The sequence below is a fragment of the Centruroides vittatus genome, unplaced genomic scaffold, assembly GCF_030686945.1.
Source record: "Centruroides vittatus isolate TY-2023 unplaced genomic scaffold, ASM3068694v2 scaffold_769, whole genome shotgun sequence".
Taxonomy (NCBI): domain Eukaryota; kingdom Metazoa; phylum Arthropoda; class Arachnida; order Scorpiones; family Buthidae; genus Centruroides; species Centruroides vittatus.
In genome coordinates this window covers 3,545,401-3,564,745 of record NW_027122717.1, presented here as the reverse complement: position 1 = coordinate 3,564,745, position 19,345 = coordinate 3,545,401, and the positions used below count along the sequence as shown (strand labels likewise).

The 19,345-nt window shown below is 30.1% G+C and overlaps 1 protein-coding gene across 2 annotated transcripts in view; it reads left to right on the top strand.

Moving 5' to 3' along the window:
• The window catches only part of LOC136989790 (ornithine decarboxylase-like), a 30,513-nt gene extending 11,825 nt beyond the window's left edge, over positions 1-18,688 (top strand). The window contains exons 2-12 of one of the 2 annotated variants that reach the window (XR_010882958.1): positions 1,482-1,609; positions 8,547-8,689; positions 8,762-8,858; positions 8,938-9,014; positions 9,092-9,264; positions 9,341-9,475; positions 10,607-10,772; positions 14,486-14,639; positions 15,652-15,755; positions 18,021-18,276; positions 18,354-18,484. Coding sequence is in view for 1 of the 2 variants with exons in the window: in XM_067288064.1 (XP_067144165.1) it covers positions 8,606-8,689; positions 8,762-8,858; positions 8,938-9,014; positions 9,092-9,264; positions 9,341-9,475; positions 10,607-10,772; positions 14,486-14,639; positions 15,652-15,755; positions 18,065-18,276; positions 18,354-18,501 (1,350 nt within the window). In the remaining variant the exon portion in view is untranslated. Of the gene's footprint in view, positions 1-1,481; positions 1,610-8,546; positions 8,690-8,761; positions 8,859-8,937; positions 9,015-9,091; positions 9,265-9,340; positions 9,476-10,606; positions 10,773-14,485; positions 14,640-15,651; positions 15,756-18,020; positions 18,277-18,353 lie in introns of both variants that reach the window. The other variant, XM_067288064.1, reaches the window with a different exon arrangement.
• Positions 18,689-19,345: the final 657 nt, after the last annotated feature.

Here is a 19,345-nt window from a genome sequence, read left to right as displayed (position 1 = left end):
ATTTCTTTTACTTTCTTTAAAAAAAATTCTAATGATCATTAAAAAATGTACACTTCAAGACAAAGTTCTGATGGAGATTGACTACAGAGAAAAAGCTCCAGCTCTAAGAGTAGCCTACAGAGAAGGGTCTGTTGTGAGAACATTTTGTAAACTGGGAACTTTGTCAGGAAGTGAACATTTTTTTAAGAAATTTAAATGTGGCATTGGTTTTTTACAGTTTTTAAGAAGTTTGTAAACATTTTTTTTTTTAGTTAATAAAAAGCTGGCTTTGTGATTTATAGTATTTGTTTTTCATTATTTTAAATACTTAAATTTTTGTTACAAAATTCATTTTAATGTTTTGTTATAAATTATTTTAATGTCAATATTTTTCTGAAGCTTATTTTTATTGATCAACCTTGTTACTTAACAGTTTCTGAAGTCTGAAAACAAATGCCAAATTCCATATTATTAATAATGTATTAATTGAAGTTTCTTTAAGTCCTGTTTAAGGATTGTACAAATGGCTTCAATTTTTTATTTACACTAGTAAGCAAATGTAATAAGTTTATTTTCCTAGAACATTTCATCAAAACTCACATAGAAGCAGTTCCTTATACAGAAAAAGTATTGCAAAATTTACTAAGCAATCTGTAAGGCTAATTAATAATCAGATACAAAGCAGTTTGAATTCAATTTTAGTAATTATTCTTAGTTAATATAGCCTGATAAATAATCTGCCAGATTATTTGGTAATACAAGTGTATCTGGTAGTTTTGTGTTATAGAATTATTTTAAATTTTGATGTTTAATTAAAAATGCTCAAAAAATTAGAGATATTTTATTATTCAATTTTGTTATATATTAGTGGATTTCTTTTATGCAAGTACAGTCAAACCTGTTTTTATGCGCTCTTTTTATGTGTGATTTTTATTTGTGCGGTATAGTTGGTGACTAGTCTCGTGCGATTCGTCATGTCTCACGTTGACTTATTATAGCTAAATAAACTTATTATAGCATAAATGCACTTATTATAGTAATATTATTGCATGAATATGCGAAAAATGAAATAATTTACTTTTTAAGTCAACAAAACACCACCTGGACAAAAATATGTAAAACAGACGATAGACCAGACGATGCAGTCAAGTGCTGACATCTGTTGTCAATAAATTCTATTTCGTACGGTTTTGAGTTATTTTCTATGTGAGACTTTTTTTATGCGGTCCCTGTTGACCGCATAAAAAAATTATTTTTTTAATTGTGTTGCGAAAACTATTTTTTACAGCCATTCGTGAAGTTTCGTGAGATTTTTTTTTAATGCGGTCCCTATCCCCCGCATAAAAACAGGTTTGACTGTATTCCTGGATTTGTAATAATTGGTACACTATTAATTTTTATTGTAGTAAATTTCCAGAAATGTTAATTTAGTTGGGTTATAGAAACTGATTACAGCAATTTACTGAAAATTACAGAAAATAATGTTTTTATTTTTCTTCTAGAACAAACTTGCTGACTAACATTCAACCTCAGGGGGTGTACTCCTGTTTGTAGTTTGTGGATGTAGAGGCGGCCACTTTTGGTATCAATTATAGAACCTACCACCGCTAACGATTTAGCTGACTGAAAAGTAAGAAAATTATTTATTTTGTATAAAATCATTTCAGTTTATTTACATGTGTATATTGTGAAGTTTAAATTTTCTGTAAATGGTATTTATTATTTATTAGATTAGATGTCCATGATATATACAAAAAAGCAAATAAAAAAGTCGTGTGTTCTTAAACATGAAGTCAAAGACAATTTTTGATCTAATATACAGTAGAGTCGTTTATCCAAACACCGGTTATCTGTACGCTTTCCAGTCGGACTGTGTTGTGCTGAATTGAACTTTTTTGATACTAAATTTACTTCTAAAGTATATTTTTTATGTTTTTATATTTTTCAATATATTTATTTTGTTTGTACAAAATAAAGAAATAATTTTTAACGATACAATAGCCTTGATTATTATAAAAATTTTCGTTAAGTTTAAGATCGACGAAAATTCAACACGAAGCGACATGCAACGGAGAAAAATTTCAACATGGGATAGGTTAATATATTTTTTTGTACATAATCAGTTATCTGAACAACCCCAGTCCTCAATTGATTTGGATAAACGACTCTCTACTGTATTTTCAAATATCCAATTTCTAGAATTTTTTAAAAATTCATGTTTAACATATTTTTAGAATTAGAATTTTTTCAGAAAAACTTTTGCATATAGTAATTTTAAATACTATTAAATACAATGAAATTTTATACATAATTTACTGTATTAATCATGTAGCTGTGACCCATTCAAGCATCATACTTGCCTTTGAAGTCAGTATAAGTATAGACATCAATTATCAACTTGTGCTAGCCAAATTGTATTTTTTAGTGCAACATTTTGCTTTATCTTTAATTCTATATGGTTTCTAACTGCCAATTTCATATAGTTCTAAATCCTAGAATTATGTAAAATTGAAAAATTTGTTTCTTTGCAATGCTAGCAACACTTTGAGGTATCTTTGCTGCACTTAATATATTTTAAAAATTGGAAATACTTTTGAAAACATTTTGTCTCAATCAAGAAAATACATTAATATTAATATAAATTTTCTTGATATTAAACATTAATTCTACATACAATCATGAATATTAGTACAGGAAATCCTCATTAGTTTGAAATTCAGGGGGGGGAATATTTGCAATTTCAAATTATCCAAGATTTACATATTTCTGTATACTATGCCAAAATCCATGTAACCAATGTAATTTATTAAGCAAACAGAATATGGTTACTTATACAGAATGCTAATTTTGTTAATTAATAGAGAGCTTGAGGTGCAAGTACAAACATTAAACTTGTATGGCAAGTAAATGTTTGACGTTTTAAGTTGAAGTAAAAGACCTTGCGGCACACGTTCACAACATCACGTGACTCAGTGAACATTGCGCATTGACTCACGGGAAATTTGTTGAAAAAGTGGCAAATACATTTAACATCAAGGGTTACTAGTGAAGGTAAATAAACAAATTAAACTGTTTAAAAGTATTTATAGCATGTTTAATAATACGAAATAATTATTTTTAATTAGCGTTGTATCTCCTACTGTATGATCAGACGATGGGACTACCTCATACTTTTGTCGAGGAAAGTAGTGGTTTATGTAAATTCGAAAGCAGCTCGGAAAATTAATTTTTAGAAAATTTACAAACATATTACACTGTTGATGGTAGATGCCGTGGAAGAACAAACCTACCTTAAGATAAGCTATTATGAAGGCAAATATATGTAAATTCTATAGGCACTTCACATCACTTGCTAAAAAGTTGAATAATTTCTGGATTAAAATTGTCTGTTTCTTTACAATATTATTCGTTAATGCTTAAATAATCATTTTAATAAAATAAGTCATAATTTTAACCACAAGTACGGTTTAAACTTCTCTCTTTTTTTTTTTTGATCATCTACTTGCCATTCTAGACATAGCAAAACACCATTATCAACCATGTAAAATTGCCAGATTGTGGCGCTCGTCCATCTGCCGTTTGTTTTGGGCTGAATATGTGTCTCTCAACCTCTCTAATAATAATAATAAGCTGTTTACCTTCAGTTTATTTGTGTCCAGTGAGAACCTTACAGGTAGCCAGATAGGTTTTATTAAAAAGAAAACGAAGCAGAATTCCTTGAAATGTAGCCCAAATTATTTTCAAAGTTGCCCAAAAGTAGATATTGGGATATTTGTAAGCTCTAGGTTACTAGAGCTTACAAATATTCCAATCTGTTATTTGTAGCCGATTCTTGCAATTTCAAAAACCAGCCATATTTTATGAAATAAGAGGAAACAAGTAATATAAAAAAAAATTTTTTTAAAGTCAATTCCACTTAGGTCAACAAAGACAAATTTTATTTTAGTTGTGCTGACCACTTGTTCTAACGTCAGTCTCCTGTTATTGTTGGTCCGAAAAGTGAATGAGTAGTTCAAAGTTCACTTTTTTTCTCCTTGCGCCCTCTATCGGTCGGAATCAGCATATTGCTGACGGGTGCCACAGTTTAAATTTAATTAATTAATGAATTAATATTTGAAAAAACTGTATTAACATCAAGTGTCATCCACTACAAGTTTTAAAAAATGTATTTGAACTTTAGTGGATGAATAAAAAGTATTTTATTAATGATTGAAAATTTGAACAAGATATATAAATATAGGGAGTGTGGGAACTAATAGTAGGAATTGAAAAAGGGTAGTGCATGTGTAAGGTGACACATGAAAATATGTTACTGTAAAATCAGTCATATTGACCAGATTAACATTGTTATTGGTCTATTATTCTCTTACAGCCTAGAGGCACTTCGATATAAATGAACAAGTTAATGTACACTGTCACAGTTCAGACAGAATTTTTACTTAAAATTTTGAAGTAACTGTATTTCGAACTAACCAAATTCTTTTACATGTAAATCTCTATATATATAGCCTGTTGGGACAAAAGTGCAGTTACAAACTAACAGAATTTTGAACTATCAGAGTTCAAATTAACAAGAATTTCCTGTATTTGTACTTCAAATATTCATAATTAACTCTATATAGCAAATGGATGATTATAATCAGTACTTTCCAGAATAAGAATAGAGCCAATGTACTGGATCTTGAATATGTATTAGAACTTTGCCACAGCTGAGCAATACAAAATTTTTTGAAATTTTTGAACTTGAAAAAACACAAACTAAACACCATAAACACTTTTTCAGCAAGCAATTTATTGAGAAATATAAACATTTTAAATTTATTTAAGAATCCTGTTTCGGGTTTAATTGCTGAATTTGTAGGTTTTTTTTAATAGAATGCTCTGAGTATTCCATAACGTATTACGTATTTGTACAAAATTAGTGTTTAGCTTAATGCATGTCTTATTTTTAAAATTTTTATAAGGATAGTAATATGTCAAAAATACATAACCGGACAATAATAATTATAAATTATACACCGGCTAGTACATGGCTTCATTTCATGTTCAGGTGATTAGTTTGTGTTTTCTCTTTTACTGCTTGGACAGTTAGTTATAACAATAATTCCTAAACTCAGACTTTTTGTAAAAATATCAAAGATTTCAAATACAGGTATAACATGGTAGTAGTTACATTCAGAAAAACTGCTTTATTACACGAATCCATGTTATATGAAACAAAGGACTAATACAAAACATGGGGTTACATTCCAGAAGTTAGCAAAAAGTATATTATTCTTTTTTATTACATAGAGAAATATGTTTATTAAAGCAATTGATAATTTATTTCCAATCACAATTAAAAGTACTGTGTGATTCGTTAATATTAATTTTAGTTAAACAAGGATGTTTTCTTTTTACAAAGTATTGTCATCATCTCAGCTTTTTTTGTTGATCTTGAGCAGAAATATTGGCAACACTTTCGTAGTTTTTATTTTTTTCATTAAAAAGTTTTTATAGATGACGAAATAAAAATGTTATTATTTGAAAATTTGTTCAGTCAAGTATCAAGCGACTTTTTTCCAGAATTTGTGTTTTGAGTACCAAGATACCACTGTATTTCATTTATCAATTTATGATTGATTACAGTTAAACCAACAGTTAAAAAATGTTTAATAACACTTACCTAAAAATGTTTAAAGAAACTTTAGTAAATACGAAGGTTAATCTATAAAAAGAAAACACAGTGACGTCTTAAAGTCTGAAAGCAATGACAATGACACCTGGGCTGTGTTCAATAACACAGAACACCTAAGTTAGAATTTTGAGTGGCTTAGTGGGCAGAGCTAAGAATGTTCTGAGCATCATTGAACGATTATTCTTAGACAACTGGGCAAAAAGGTGGACAAAGTTAAAACTATGATTGCAACAATTGTCTCAAATGAACTGGTTGAAAAGGATGAAGTAACCGATACAATTATTCAAATAGAAACTGTGTCAGATTGTGATGAAATTAATGAAGCAATTATTAATTGTATTCAACAAAGTGGACTGCTGTGTTCTGTTAAAATGTATTTGGAATCTGTTATACTGACATATGATGATTTTTCAGTGGCTTGTGGTGACATTTGATGACAGGGAAGCTGTGCTGGCTCTCAATAGAATCATTGGAAGTGTTATATGATATTTTGGTGTGTAGCATGCATGAGCTAAACCACGTAAGGTTGGTGCTCTGTAAAGTGCCTACACGAATGTGTATAATCTGGCTGCTTTGCATGATTAAAATATTTTTGTCGTGGAAGCTATCCTATATTCGACAACACAGTGCTTCCATTGGGAATATGCATATACGAATATACAATAGCAAGCTTATCATTGTTTTTCACATGTATTATAGAAATAAGATACATAATGCAGTTACAATAAAATACTAATTTTAATTAATTCAAAGTGTGTTTAAAATATGAAAATAATCACATAATATGTATTTACATTTTAGAAAATACAAGGGAAGTGGCACTTTCACAGCTTCCATGGATGGCACACCACTGATAAATTTACATTTCAAAGTCATTTTAGAATGAGAGAATAACTTTGTGATTCTTATAATAAAATATATTTAGTCCAACATGAGCAGCCATCTTACAAATTGTACGACAAAGCACAAACAATGATGTCACTAGTAGAAGTTAGCATAGATAAAAGAAGGTAACTGAACTAGCTAGCTAATGGTGGGAGGAGTCACCAGTAGTTAGAAATGAGTTCCACATTGCAGCATAACTAGACTTAAAAAGAATTCTGAACACGGCTCTGGTTGATAGGAAAGTGCGATCTTTTTCTTTCTTGTTCTATCAGTTTTCATTAAAGTGAACCTGATGACAAGCACAAAATAATTGAAATTTCAATATTCTAAAATCCATTGGCAAATTTGAGACAGCATGCATGCTTGCTTGAATTTTTGTTTTTAAATATTTAATAATGAAATGTTTGATAGTTGTAAACAGGTATAACCTTTGACTCAACTCTGATTGAATATATATAATTTAATTACAGGTTATTTACGAATAAATTAGTTGTAATTAATAAGATTTAGTTTAGATCATTTTATGAAAATTGTTTTCAACTTTACTTTGGTAACGTTGGTAACGATCAATCAGTACCCTGGCCTTTTTGCTTAACAATTAGGCTTACGGTAGATCGGTACCCCGGTCACAAAAGGGTTAAAGAAACAACTCAAAAAAATTTTCAAGAAAATCAAAACACACACAAAACATCACAATACACATTACAGAATACATTGATACACTAAAACAAAAACTTGCAGCCAAAGCACGTAAACTCAAATGATACAAAACATGTTCACTACGAAAACAACAAAATAAATTATGAAAAACTCTTTTACAGACAAATTAGTACCAAAACAACCACTGATACACAGCACAGTGGCACACAAACAGAACTCACAACTTATTGGTCTTCTCTTTGGTCTAGATGTTGTTACACACAATGCTGATGCAGGCTAGATCAAGGAGGAGAACAAAAATTTGCACAACATACCAACTATGCCCTGTGCTGAAGTAAATGTACATGACATCAGATATGCTGTTAACAGAACACACAGCTGGAAGAATCTGGTGTAGACAACATTCACAATTTCCGATACAAAAAGTTTACATCACTGTACCAGGAACCAGCTAAACACTTAACACACACCATCACCAATCCACAAGACATGCCAAAATTTCTTACTCGGCATCACTTACATGAAACCTAAAAACACCATTTATAGACCCCACATAATACAGACTAATTACATGTCTTCCAACATTACATAAATTATTGACATCCTGTATTGCAAACAAAATGTATGAACATGTTGACAACATTCTTGCAGAACAACGAAAAGGTTGCCATAGAAATCACAGCGAATGCAAAGAACAGTTACAACTTTCAATGATAAATACTGGTGCATATAATTGTCTCTTCCAAAACCTTTGAATTTCCGGTATGATACGAATATAGATACAGATCTGTTCTGTATCTATATTTGTATTGTACCAGAAATTTAAAGGTTTTGGAAGAGACAAAGAACAGTTAGCTAAATGACTAAATCTATGAATATTACATGTAATTGATCATTTAAGTTCTTTTTAAACCTGATCTTAAGTTTTATTATTTTTCTTAGCCATAACATTATGTAAAACTAAACTGGCTATGCATCAATGTCAGTGGTTGAGACATACAATGAAATTTGCAAGCTCTATAAATGAGTGTGTGTATTATTTTCCTAAGATGTTTAGTCTGTTGAAGTAGAAATTTGTTTTTTTTTTTTATATAGTAACCATTTCTAAGACTTCAAATAAAATTATTGTAAATGCAAGTTTTGCAAGGAGCTGCACATTGCCTAAATTATCCAGCTATTTCTCCAAAATGTAGTTCTGATTATGTTCAATTCATACAGCCTGTGCTGTTTGCTTGTTGATGTAAACTTGTACTTGCTACTGTGCATTACAGCAATCTGGCCAAGATTCATAAAATGTACTGTACATTACATTATTTGTTTTCTGATAAATTTATTTATTTTTTAGGAATTTTTCATTGCTGACGAAAGTATTGTGTAATTTAGTGAATTGTCGCCTCTGCAATCATGAAGTCACAAACAGGTTTACCCTCTGTGGAGATTGTGAGCGATAAAACTGTTGCAGATCTTGTGAAAGAAATTGCAGTTGAGGTATCTTGTGTTTCAATTGAATATTTTTGATTATTATACAGTAATGTAAAAATTTATGAATTTTTTTTAAAGGGTTTTGAGGAACCATTTTATACAGTGGATCTTGGAGATGTTGTATATAAATATAAATTATGGAAGCTGAATATGTCACGTATTCATCCATTTTATGGTAGTAGTTGAATATACATTGCTTTATATTATTTTACACTACAAAGTTATCTTATTTACAAAATTAACTTACTTTACAGCCGTCAAATGTAATGATTCTCCTTTAATTTTGGAACTTTTAGCTGCACTTGGAACTGGATTTGATTGTGCTAGTAAGGTAAATTAGTTAATATATTTTAATAAATGATCATTGTTTTTGCTACTTTTAAGATGGTGGTAATGATGTATTTCTAGGCTGAAATTGAAGCAGTTCTTAACATGGGTGTTGATCCTTCTAGAATTATTTATGCCAATCCTTGCAAAACTGGATCTTTTATTAAGCATGCTGCATCCGTTGGTGTGAATGTGATGACATTCGATAATGAAATAGAATTGCATAAGACAAAAAATCTTCATCCTGGGGCACAGTAAGAATAATTTCTGGAACTATTATAAAAACTATAATTTATTTGTAACTGAATTTTGCATTTTTTTTAAATGTAGAATGGTCCTTCGTATCAGAGTAGATGATAGCAGTTCAATTTGTCGACTGGGTATTAAATTTGGATGTGATGTGGGTGATGCAACCCATTTACTACAAGTAGCCAAACAGTTAGGAGTAAATGTAATTGGAGTAAGGTTAGTACATTTTATGATTTTTAAAAAATAATTTTTTTATGAATATTCTAAAACTTAATATTTAGATGAAATAAATCATACAAAAACTAGACACTAATATTTTCAAACCGTACAACAAATATTTGGATTGTCAAGAAACAAGTAATCTTTTTAAATGAATGTTCCTTGACTCTTGAACTTTTACAACTTGAAAAACTTTGTGAGATTGCCTCTGAATAATGCATTTAGAGGGCTTTTTACTTGTGATTTGTGGATTAGTTTTAATATTTAAAAAAAAAAAAAAATTGTATACTTTAAAAATCAGTAAAAAATATTATCTTATCTTATAATTTGTACTGTACATCTAGATCTGTAGGATAAATTACTGATTGAATTACACTGTTGCAAAATTATCATTAATTTAAAAAATTGCTAAATTTAGAATTTAACTTAAATTCTGTTTAAATTATTGTATAAAATCAATCTAAATTTATTAAAATGGTTATAAATTAGGCATTATGAGAAGGCAATTTACAATAATTACTACTATGTATAAGAAAAAGGAATTGTTAATTAAATTATGTAACAAATTGATATACAAAATAAATTAGCAGATTCTAATAATTAATCTAGCTGGTTATTATTAGAATCTGCTTTTTTTTTTTTTTTTTAATTATTATAACAAACTAAAAACGAGTTAATGTATAAATTTTCTTAATTTTTTTTCTTTGTTTAAAATTAAATGTTTTAATAATCACTACATTAATTAAATGATTTAATTTCACATGTGTAGCAACAGTTCTGTATGTTGAATAATTTTAGTCAAACTAAAATATTTAAACATTTTGAGTTAGACAACTTAACATGAAAAGTGGAAGAATGTATTTTGTCTGTTGATATTCAAAGAATTGTTTGGCATACCTTAAGTAGTGTCTTTCTTTGAGGAATTAGAAATATTTGCTACTAAAGTCATTGTTTCTATAATAATAATAAAATAACCCAAATTTCTAGGACACTGACATGCACTTATCTTAAAAATAACTGTGAAATTTCATTATACATTTCAGATTTCATTTTACAGTAGTTTAATAAATTTCCAATTTAATCTTAATAAAATATTAAACTTTTCCTAAATGTCTGTTATTTGATTAGTTTTCATGTTGGAAGTGGCTGTTTAGATGCAAATGCTTACCATAAGGCAATTGAATCCGCTCATCACGTTTTTAACATTGGAGAAAGGTTAGGATTCAGTTTTACTCTTCTTGACATTGGAGGTGGATTTCCAGGCTCAAGAGGGCCTTCTGCATCTTTTGAAGAAGTAAGTATTTTAAAATTTGTGTATTGAATTTACAATTCTTCTCAAAAATTTGTTGAATTTTTCCTAAGCTATTTTTTAAATTTGTTAATTTATTATAATTTAGCAACTCTATCTTTCTACTTCCGACATTTTCAATGTTTTAATGAAGGTTGGACAGAAAATAAATTTACTGTATGCATAAATTAAAGAGAGGACTTTCATTCAGTATTGTCAGTTTACTGTGTTAAAGTATTTCTGGTACATATAACAACTATCTACTGGAAGTAGAATAAGTTAAATAAACTACAATTTTATCAATCCAGCAAAATTTAATAAAATAATAACGTTTTCAATCGTTTTTAACGATCTTCCTCAGTTACAAAAAAATAGAACATTAATTAAATATAGAACATAAAATGTGTTCGGAATAAATATAAAAATTAACAGAAAATGCCCAAGCGGACAAAATATAGATAAATAAACAAAATAAATAGCGAAAAGGAAAAAAAAATAAGATATAACAATAAAACCAGCATTGTCCATTAATAACATTAATTAATGTAAAAGGATTCCACGCGGTAGACAATGCGTCCGCATTTCTATGGTTTATGCAGCCAGTTGCCGTGTATCGCAAGATCAGCAACAACCCTTACGGTTTAACACTACAGCTTGACCAAAAGAGTGATACCAATGAACTTCCTGGACATTTCCATCACATGCAAGCAAGGGGAGATCTGGACTGACATATACAGTAAACCCTGTTTTCAGCCCATTATTATCCCATGCCAATCCATCAATCCCAAGCACGTCAAGTTGGCATCTTTCAGGGCATGGATTAAACATGCTTATACACATTGCACAAGCTTGTAAAACATGATAAGGGTGCTGGAGTACATTCTTAAGATAGCCCAACAACATGGGATATCACAGGGAGGAGATAGATGATCTTATTACATCCATCCAATCCACAGCACAGCATTCTCCAATGGTGGACAGTAAGAAAAGAATAGTGCTTAATTACATCCCATTTTTAAACAAGATACATAGATGTACTACCAGGTCTAATAATTTTCGCATTGTATACTGATGTAATCTCACTGTTTTCAAACTTTTAAGAAACGATAAAAAGAAAGAGGATCGGAATTTCAACAACAGGTATATATTCAGTGCCTTTTACATGACCAACGTTTCAATTCCAAGCTTGTTTGTGGGTGCAATGATGCACAGTTTAAAACAAAGGTTCAAGAAGCACAAATATACAATCAGTAAGAACCTTGACAACACTGCACTGGCATCATATGCAAAACAGCAGGATGTTAACGTCCAATGGGATCAAGCAGCAATTATAAAAATGATGACGAATAGGCAAACAGTTAAACATCTTGAGAGATTGGAAATCTACAAGGCGCACATGGCAATTGGTTGTATAAACCAGAGAGATGCGGATGCATTGTCTACCGTGTGGAGATCCTTTTACATTAATTAATGTTATTAACAAACAATGCTGGTTTCGTTGATATATCTTATATTTTTTTTCCTTCCTTTTCGCTATTTATTTTGTTTATCTATATGTTGTTCGCTTGGGCATTTTCCATTAATTTTTATATTTATTCCAAACACATTTTATGTTCTATATTTAATGTTCTATTTTTTTGTAACTGAAAAAGATCGTTAAAAATGATTGAAAACATTATTAAATTTTTCTGGATTGATAAAGGTATAGTTTATTTAATTTCTGGTACACATTATATTATTATTATTGTGTTGGGTTATGTGAGATATACTCGGTTAACACCGGTGGCTGTGCACTAGACCGGACCAAAGTCAAGGCTTAGTAACCACAACAAAAATTAAAGAAATGTGTCAGTGTGTGTCTGTATTCAGGAATTTCCTCACAATATGACATGTATTCTTCCTGTATATGCCTTCTGTAGTGTGATGTATACATTTCTATTTAATTGTGATGTTCTCAGGCTTTTGTGTAGTGTGTGTGGTATGACACTGTAGAGGCGAGAACAACAGGTACAATAAGCACCTTATCCATCCTCCACAGATGCCTTATTTCCTGGGCAAGTTCTGTGTACTTGCCGACTTTTTCAGTGCGTGTGTTTTGTACATTATGAGAGTTTGGATATGTCTATAATGTATGTGATTTTATTGTGTTTGTCAACGAGTATGATGTCTGGTCTGTTGTGGTAAATTGTTTTATCTGTGATTATGGCTCTCATAGTACATTTTGTGCGTGTTGTTTTCCAATACTGTCTGTGGAATGTATTTGTAGTATGGTTCGTGGATGTCTATTAATTTGTGTTTCTTTGCAAGCTCGTAATGTATTATATTTGCTACTTGATTATGTCTATGTAGATAATCTGTCTATGCCAAGAGCTTATAACCAGAAGTGATGTGTTATATAGTTTCTGGCATGATATGACATTTTCTGCATGTGTCATTTGTGAGTGTTGTATGTATGAGTATGAGTTTGTTTTTTCTGTAGTTTTTAGTATTTATGACTTGATCCTGTATGGCAATCATGAATCCTTTCGTCTCTCCAAAGAGGCATCCCCGAGCTAACCAGCTGTTTGATGCTGTTTTGTCAACAAAATCCTGGGCCAGGTCATAGGGATGCCTGCCATGGAGTGCTTTTCAAGCCCACGATTGTTTAATGGTGTCTATGCTTTTTATATGTTGTGTCATGTCTGTACGACATATGGTGTAAGTTTTATGGTGTGTTATTCGAGTCTGCTAGAGTTACTGCTTTATGTAACTGTGATGTTTCTTGTTTTTTGTGGAAAAACTCTCGCAGTGACTGTATTTGTTTGTAGTGAAGGTTAACTATCAATCAGGCCATGACCACCAAGATTAACTCTTCCATGTCCTTACATGGAAGGGTTAATCTTTCTGTGGTGGATTTAGGATGAGGTTGTTTATGTTTATGCTTAGTAAGTGTGGTTCTCGTTTTTATTTGGAGTTGCTCAAGATCTGTGTGAGTCCAATGTATAACTCCAAAAGAATGTTGTTATTATTATTATTTATTTATTTATTTTAAGCCTAAGTCTCTCAAATTGTTGAGAGACTCAGGCTTAAAACTTGTCATAGGAGTTTATTGATCTTAAAGGTGTAGAATGTGTGTTGCATCAATCATGTTATGGTAACACATTTTGATGTCTTCACCATAGAAGAAATATAATAATTTAATAAAAAATCTTTAAAGACAAATATGTGAAAATTTTCCATGCCAACTCTGGTGGTACTAGTTTCCTATAGATGCAATGTTTCCCAACAAAACCTTTTTCATAAAAAGGTTTTGTTGGGAATCTCTGTGCTGTGTAGTTAATCACTTCCATGGAAAAGTATCATGTTGCCATGAAGATCTGAACACTGCTCTTATAATTGCTTATACTTCCATGTGGATATGTATCTTTTAAAATGAGTTGTTATAGTAATCTTCTGCAAGCAAGTTCATTCTACACATATGCCTAAAATCATTGACTCTGAACACTAGCAGACCTTCATGTGTGTTGATATTCAATTTGAAATTGTGAAATTTCCTTTTGAATCCACTGAAATTTTAATCTATAAATACACAACTGAAATTTATTAATATATTTATGAAATAGCAACACTTCCTGTATAAATTAAATTATAGTTTAAAAATAGCTTGGAAAGATTTTATTTATTTAGCCAAATTGTTTTTTATATTTGAATTCAAAATCTAATAAAACAATTTTTTGTAGATTTCAGCTGTGGTCAATAAGGCATTGGATGCATATTTTCCTGCAGATTCTGGTATAAGAATTATTGCAGAACCTGGCCGTTTCTTTGTAGCATCAGCTTTTACTCTGATCACTAACATCATAGCTAAAAGAGAAGTAATGATTCCAAATGAAGGTCAGTTTTAAATTTTTTTAAACAAAATTTATAATACAGACATGTCTCAATTTGAAAATGAAACCTGTTCCTTGGAATTGTTTATATCCATATGTTATATACTTTCTATTTTCTTTTATTTATTTAAACATAAGAATTAGTAAAATTAAAATTTGTACTACTATATATTATTCTAAGTTTTCATCCATAAATAGTTTTATCTGATTCATAGTCCACATTCTCCAAGATCTGATAATGAAACAACTAGTAATAATAAGACAGTTTTCACACACTCAAGGGATCCATAGGTACTTCCTATTGTAGGGTTTGTTAGTAAATCAACAATACCTGTGTGCATCTGTTGATTTTATATATATATTCTTCACTCAACATGGGTTTGAAGACATCTCTGTACAGACTGTCAGTTTTTAAGTGCAAATACCATCATTTTTTTACTCAGCAAGCATGTGTGTTGTCTCATGTCTTTGCCCAATTTTTTTTAATTTGTGGAATTATCTTCCTGTAAACCAGGTGTCTATTGTTGTGATAGTCTTCCTGGTTCATTTAGAAGACTGATTTTGTGTTTTGTTTTTATTGATTAAATTAGAAGTTAATACATTAAAAAAAATTAAATTTTTAAAGATATCTTAGGCAGACGCAAGCAAACAAAAATGTCAGATTTTATGGAAAAAGTAGAGAAAAATGAAGAGGTTGCTGATACTTCAGATTAAGATCAACAGGAAAGTTCCAGAAGATGTTTTATCAAAAAGAAAACATTCTTGTTTAATGATGTTTAGCCTATTATGCTAAATATCATTAAACTATTAGCTAACCTATTATGGAATGTTTTTAAAACATTCTTTTGACAAGAATGAAAAGAAAAATTTTTTTATTTGGATATTCATTATTCAAAAAGTTTATATATGGAAATGTAAAAAAAAAAATTGGTATTTTGTTTTAAATTTTAGATGCCAGTTATGTTTGCATTCCAATTAAAATAGGTTTTCAATTGGGTTTTTTTCCCTCTTACCAGGCTTAGAAGAGAGGACATTTATGTATTATTTGAGTGATGGTGTCTATGGATCATTCAACTGTCTGATATTTGATCATGCTGAAGTCTCACCACATCCTCTTGCAGTGAGTTGCTTAAGTAAAAAATTACTTAATTTTATTTTTATTTGTATTTAATAGTAACTAATAAGTTGTAATTATTATTTGATTTTTGTGGAACACTACTATTTCTTTAATTACAAATTTTATATATTTATCAATACAGAAATTTTTTAATATTTGTCCTGATAGTAATTGTTATCCAAAATGTTCTCATTAATTTACTAATAAAAACAATTAAGTAATCTCTCTATTCTGAAGTTTCATATATATGTTCATATACATATTTTGTTAATTAAGTGACCAAAATTAATTTGTATGTATTTAACTGGTATAAAAACAATTTTTAAGTTTAAAACTTCAACATTGTCATACATGTTGATTTTTATTCAAGAGGTCTGCTCAGAATTCTATATAGCAGTTGCTATCTGTTTGAAATATGGGATGTTCAAAATAATTTTGATTCAGCTTTAATTTAACATTGTGCAAAGATCCACTAATTGATCCAAAATTGCATAATGTTATGAGAGATTGATGAAAATATTTCAAATTATATTTTTAGCCAGTTTAGTAACCCAGGATGTAGGGTATGGTCGTTTTAAGCAAACACCCCTTCTTTTAGTATTCCTCTAGTTTTTTTTTTTTTTTTTTAGTATGGAAAAATCCACAATAGACTAAACTGAGCTGCACACATTTTGTGTAGCCTAGTTTAGTTTGATGAATTTAATATCTGGTTTTATTGCTTTCTCCATTGGCCCTTTCCAGGCTACTATGAGAATACTTCCGAGAATTTTTGCAATACATTCTAGTGTTCTTTTGTCATTTTTGTGAGGATCCAGATTTCAGATGCATAAGTTAAAACAGATCAGATAAGCATTTTGTATAATTAAACTTGTCCTTGAATGTCTTTACAGACCAATGAAACTTTTGTTGCCATAACTTATCACTGAATTTCTTGGTGCATTTTTTCTTACAGTTAAGTTTGGATCCCAGGTATATGAAGTTGTGAACAGTAATTCTATTAAATGTTATCTGTTGGAGTATGAATGAACAGTGTTTTAGTGTCAACTGTTCCAGTATGTATTGAGCATATGATGTTTGTATTTCATTTCGTTAATACTATTCATGAGATTACTCTATTATCTGGAATTCCGAACAGATGCAAAGTAGTTCTGATCCAGCATTCTACAGTAGTGTTTTATTTATTTATTTTTAATAAAGTCAAGATTTAGACAATAATGTGTGTATTTTCTCACGATATAAAGAGAGAATACTTTGCTGGAAATCTGAAATTCCATTTACTGTTTGGAAAAAATAGATATATTCTCCATTATGTATTCTAAAACTTGTCTTCAGTTTAATTCAATAATTTAAATATTTATTTGCCAAAAAGTGGCTTGGTGAGGTAGAAGAATTGTTGCTGTTTTCTCCCAGTTATGGTAGCTACATGTTCTTTCTATCCTTTATTTTTACTGGTTGACCTTGTAATAATTTGTTTCCATCTTCGATAAAACTGAAGCTATATGGTTGTCTATTTTTATCTGTAGTAAAATTAAATCCACTTCATAACATTCATTACCTAGCAACACGAAATATATATTAATCACTAACTATTGTAGTGATTTTTAATTATATTCAGATTGTTTTACCTGCAATTCTTGACTATTTCTTTGTAGAATTTCATAAATATTAGATGTTGACCCAAAAGAAATTTATTTTAATTACATATAGAAAATGTCAGAGGACAAAGGATTTCTATCCCAAACCAATAAAATAGCCCAAACAAAGAAAAATTTAAAAGATACCAGCAATTCAAATAAGATAGAACAATAATTATGAATTATGTAGCATATTTTTATGTCACCAATTCTCTCTATTGGACACAAAATTGAAACTTGCTCACTCATTCTTTGTTGATTATAAGGTATGAAATCAACAACAGGAAAATCCTTTTGGGTCATTCTTAAATGAAGTATTGTACAATTTGTAATTTTTATGAATTGTGAAATTATTATTATTTATTTTAAATACATATTATAATTGTCTTTATTGAATATTCTATAATTTATAAATAAAGTATTTAAGTAATTTAATACTTGTTTTGTAATCTTAATTTTTAACATAGAATTTAGGTACTACAGAAGAGATAACTGCCATTTAATCTTGTTGTTTTTACTAGATAATTTGAAAATACCAAAGTTGCTTTTAAACAAAGCAAGGATATATTTAGTATATTTTCCTCCAAGTAGAAAGATTTTTAACGAATGGCGTTCTCGTCAATTCTTTTTATAGTTCCAACAAGGTGTTGACACTGCGACAATCTGTTTTTGTAATAGGACAAAAGAGACGAGCCCGTATTCCGTACCAGCCTGTGGGGTCCCACTTGCGACAGCATGGACAGAATCGTGGAGTTGTGCTACATGCCAGACATGAAGATCGGCGAGTGGATTGTCTTCGAGAACATGGGAGCCTACACTATTTGCGCCGCCTCCAATTTCAACGGTTTTGAAAAACCGGCCCTGAAATTCTACCTTCCCCGACACGCATTGTAAGCCACTTCTGCCGCATCTAGAACACTGCCACAATTTTGAACCGTTCTCTTGATTTTATCCTTACTTTTTTCAGAATCTTCCTTCAGCAGCTAAGTTCATGGTCTCACCTGGTGAAGGCACTCTCACCCGAATGGACCTCAGCGGCCGAGGCATCCGAACAGGCCTCTGGTGGATCCGAAGGAGTGCACTTGCTTCCGGTGGCCGAGGCCGTGTTTGCCTGATATTACTACACGGGACAGATTCAGCTTCTTCACTTGTACATTCCATTTTTCCTATCACCGCTAGATAGAATCTCTTTCTTTAAGTGGATTAAGTTTCAAGAAGACATTCTTTGGATAAATTTATTTAACATGCAATTTATTAATAATAATGAATGGTTAAATCAATTAAATAATAGTATCTTAATAATGTGTTTGTGTGACTTGATTTTTTTTGTTTTGTTTGAATATTGGGAGACATTCTGCTACTGGTCCAATCAATTCTTAAATTTAAGTTATATTAAATTATTCCAATTTTTGGAAAAATATTTTAAAATCAATAAATATGGTTCCTTATAAAATATTCATGTATAGATCATTTATTGAAATCTTTAAGTTCTTAAAATCATTTTACAAAATTGAATTTTAATTGTTCCGTTTTTATTATCAAATTTTTTAACATAAGAGTGAAATGTCTAATATTCGTACTCAAATAACCTTAACAGAGCGGTATAAAATCTTTATTAAAAAATTTTAAGGACTTGGTGAAATATTTCAAAATATCCTTTCTTTTTTACGGTATTATGGCGCATAAAATATCAAAATTACCATTAAAACTCGGTCCCCACTGCAATATCGACGCGCAATTTAATACACATTAGTCTATATGCATATATGTACTTTAATGCGTTAAGTCCACGAATTTATGCGATGCGGTAGACATAAGCTAAGATGTAGACGTGCAATTTCTAACTATCCGAACGAACGTGCAGTAAACGTGATTCCGTACACATTGTAGGATTTAAAGATGGAGTCTAGAGGAGGAGAGGAAAGTCGAATCGAAGTCATTTAGAACGAGATCGGGCGC